This window comes from Convolutriloba macropyga, unplaced genomic scaffold (assembly GCF_964194025.1).
Source record: "Convolutriloba macropyga unplaced genomic scaffold, txConMacr16.3 SCAFFOLD_2794, whole genome shotgun sequence".
Lineage (NCBI taxonomy): Eukaryota > Metazoa > Xenacoelomorpha > Acoela > Convolutidae > Convolutriloba > Convolutriloba macropyga.
The window spans coordinates 1,590-5,000 of record NW_027451588.1 but is presented as its reverse complement, the minus strand read 5'-3'; the positions used below and the strand labels follow the sequence as shown (position 1 = coordinate 5,000).

General features: G+C 36.3%; 1 protein-coding gene across 1 annotated transcript in view; it reads left to right on the top strand.

The window, feature by feature from the left end:
• The window catches only part of LOC142356821 (uncharacterized), a gene marked incomplete at both ends in the record, with an annotated part of 29,803 nt that extends 26,596 nt beyond the window's left edge, over positions 1-3,207 (top strand). Inside the window, one exon of the mRNA XM_075408605.1 lies at positions 3,049-3,207. Within this exon, the coding sequence (XP_075264720.1) occupies positions 3,049-3,207 (159 nt within the window). The remainder of the gene's footprint in view (positions 1-3,048) is intronic.
• Between the last annotated feature and the right edge of the window lie 204 nt (positions 3,208-3,411).

The following is a 3,411-nucleotide window of genomic DNA, read 5'->3' as shown; positions in this document are numbered from 1 at the left end:
TCTTTATCCTATGATCAGACCATTTCTGAATACGTGTTACAATCCGCTGTTATTTGTTTAATTTATTCAATTCAAACCTATATACTACTGAAATTAAAATTGAATAATATAGTATATTTTGTTGAGGTTAGGAGAAATTTAATTGATAAAAATATAAACAATAAGTCATTTTGAAGTGCCTGCAACTTTTCTATAGAGTCATCGTGAACAGTGGTAAAAACTGCAGTCAAATAAATATGGTCATTTATTGGTCAGATTTTGGGCGACTTATTTCCAGACTTTGGTGTCCGATCACACCGTAGTGCCAACATTGTCCAGACCATCGTGCGGCTGAAGCGTTCCTCAGACCATGTACTTTTGGTCGCGCCACGTTACCGATGTGCGAACCCAATGGTCTGATCAGAGCGGTCTAGGGTCGCGCATCTGAACCTGGGTAGAATACACTGATACAGTACTAGGCCAACGATATAAAATTGAGAAACAATGTATCAGTACTGGTATGCTATGGGACTAGGGTCCGGGATATCACTGGCCTAGCATATGAATGTGAACCAATTCCGCAAACTGGTTAAGTGACCCAAGTCATGAATTAACTTAGCAAAACACTTTTTTTACAAACTGGGCCAAGTTTGACGGAAGGATTTTTTGTCTTCCCTGTACTTTAGAACACCTCGCCCTCTATTACCGAAAAAACACAAAGGTTTGGACCATAGATTATGAGGAGACTGAAAAACTCCAAAGGGTCAACATTGGCAGCTATTAGGAGTCAAATTTGGGGTCCATTTGGGGGACGGGGAGGGCCAAGATTGACTAAAACACCTGGTCAAGCTTCTTAATTTAGGCCGAGGAAAATTATTTGGGCCGAATAAGGTTTCATATCAATTATTAGTCGACCATGATGTTTTCATAGGCCAATCGATTAAAATTTTGCAAATAACTACTAGTCATATTTTTGTGGAAGGCTCTGACGCAATAATTACGCCACAGATAGATCTTTTGCCCATAAAAAAATCCCCAAATCTGCCAATGATTTCCCCGCTAGGGGGCAAGAACTTTTCTATTGAACAAAAAAGATAAATTCCATTTTGTAAATAGTTTCATGGAAAACCTTCGCATTACTTATTGTGGGTCAAGGGATTGAATGGCAAATTGGCACTTATCCAGATTCTTGGAAACTTTGGCCGCTATTTTAGAGTTTACGTAGAAAAAAAAGCAAAAAGAATCGAATTTCAAGTTCAATTTTTGGGGACACATTGCCAACAAAATTTGTTGGCAATGTGTCCCCAAAAATCTAAAGAAAAAGTTTTGCGGAGATTTTGTTAACTGTGGGTCTTAGTGTGTACGTGCATCACGAAAAAAACTTTGCACTAAGGCTGCCTAACATAATACACCGTTCGAAAACTGTTAAAAATTTTACAGAACGATTCACAACGATTCTTAAGATAAATTATCCATTCGGCAGGGGGTTTAAATGTTTTGTTCACATAAAACCAGGTAGTTTGACTCTAACAGATGTATCATCATAGTGAAGAAAGTGGTTTTTTGCTTTTATAAGATCTAAAACAATTTTAAAAATATATTTTCTTTATTCAATAAAAAAGATGTTATGGTACACTTGACTACGATGCATAAAAGTTTGAATTGCTTATTTGGACATATGTTTGAGTTGAATTCCTTTTTGGGTTAAAACGAAATCTACAGATAGAAACTTAATTAAAAACAAGTTTCAAAATTCATTCAGTGCTATACTCCAACCTATTTTTTTGGGTCGAGCTAATGTCTACCCAGTGAAACGAAACTTGATACACCTTGCCAGGACATGCAAGATGTTGTTAACTCTTGCAAAACTTGAAACATCTTGCCAAAATCTTGATAGAGAAACATTTATTGGAACACCTTGATGAGATCTTGACAAGATCTTATTAAGACATGTCAAGAAATTTTCTGGGCGTATCTTGATAAGATCTTGATAATTCTGGACATATAAAAAAATGTTTTTTTCTAAGTAACCCGAAGTGAGGTGGTGGAAATATGAACCGCGAATCCAGAGAAAAATCGGCCTTGACCAGACAATCCAAACAAAAAATTAGCTATGATTCGAAGTAGTGAGAATTAGCATTGCGTGACAATTAGCGATTAGCTGTCTAATAAAAACTATTAAAAAACGACAATATCGTACAAGTGAAATTCCTCAACACGGGTAGTCAATTTGCTCAGAAAATTTTTTTTAAAAAAACCTTGACTACAGAGGCCCTATAGCACAATCAGAAAAAGATATAACAAAGAGTCTAAGTATAATCTTGTGTTTCAACAAAAATATAACAATTGGATAACAAAACAAAAGTGTTATTTCACTTCAAATAGATTAAATTTTAAAGAGATTTTTTGCAGAAAATTTACATGAATTCAATGCAAGTAAACATCTTTTTATGAAAATCGTTCATGTCAGTTTTCTTGAACACCACCTCATGTGGGTGTTCACTAGCGTGCCAGTATTTCCCTTGGGTTTTTCCTACCTAAAACTAGGTGGGGTTTATTCAGTGAGAGTTTTTTTCGTAGGAAGGAGCCTAATCGGGTAACCTAACCTGATCCCTAACTGTTGAGTTTAATCAGGAATGAATGTTCATTATGACGCAAAATCTTATCAAGGTAAATCAAATCAAAATCTTATCAAGTACCACGAACCAAATCCTGTACATAAGTTACCTTTGAAGCAAAGGTACACGTGAATACTTTTATGGATCGCTTTTGCAACTTGCGTGATGAAAAAGCCAATATCATCTTCATATCAAAAGAAGGTTTACCCTAAGGTTAAATTTGCAACGCTTGAGAGTTTAGAAAATTGATAAAATATATTCAAAAAGTGGTTTTACTTGGTTGCCATTTTCGATCGCCTGATTCCTTTCTTCCGAAACCTCCCAGGATGAAGTCCGCGAACCAAGAAAGGTATTGGAGAAAGTCTGTCCAGTGTGGCCAATGGTGGTCAAAGTCTGATTGGTGTGGCCAATACGTGTCTTGGGTCGCGGACTTCATCCTGGTCTGCTTCAGTTCCTAATCAATTGACGGAGACTGGAAACAACATCTCAGTATTAGAGGACACTACAAGTGCTGGTCTCTTTATCACATTTCACCTGACACAGAACACAACTGCCGACGTTTTCCACGTCCTCATCCATCAAATTACAACATACCTAAACACTACACAAGGTATGTAGTATGGGTGGGCACAGTGACACTGTTTTCACAGCACTATTACATACACACTAAATAAAGTTAAGGTAATTTTAAGGTTAAGGAAAAACATCCTAACTCACATTAACTGTTAAGGTACATTTGCCTTTCCTTAACTCACCTTAACTAACCCTAACTTTACCTGAAAATTAATTAATTTTAGGTAATTTTACCTTAACA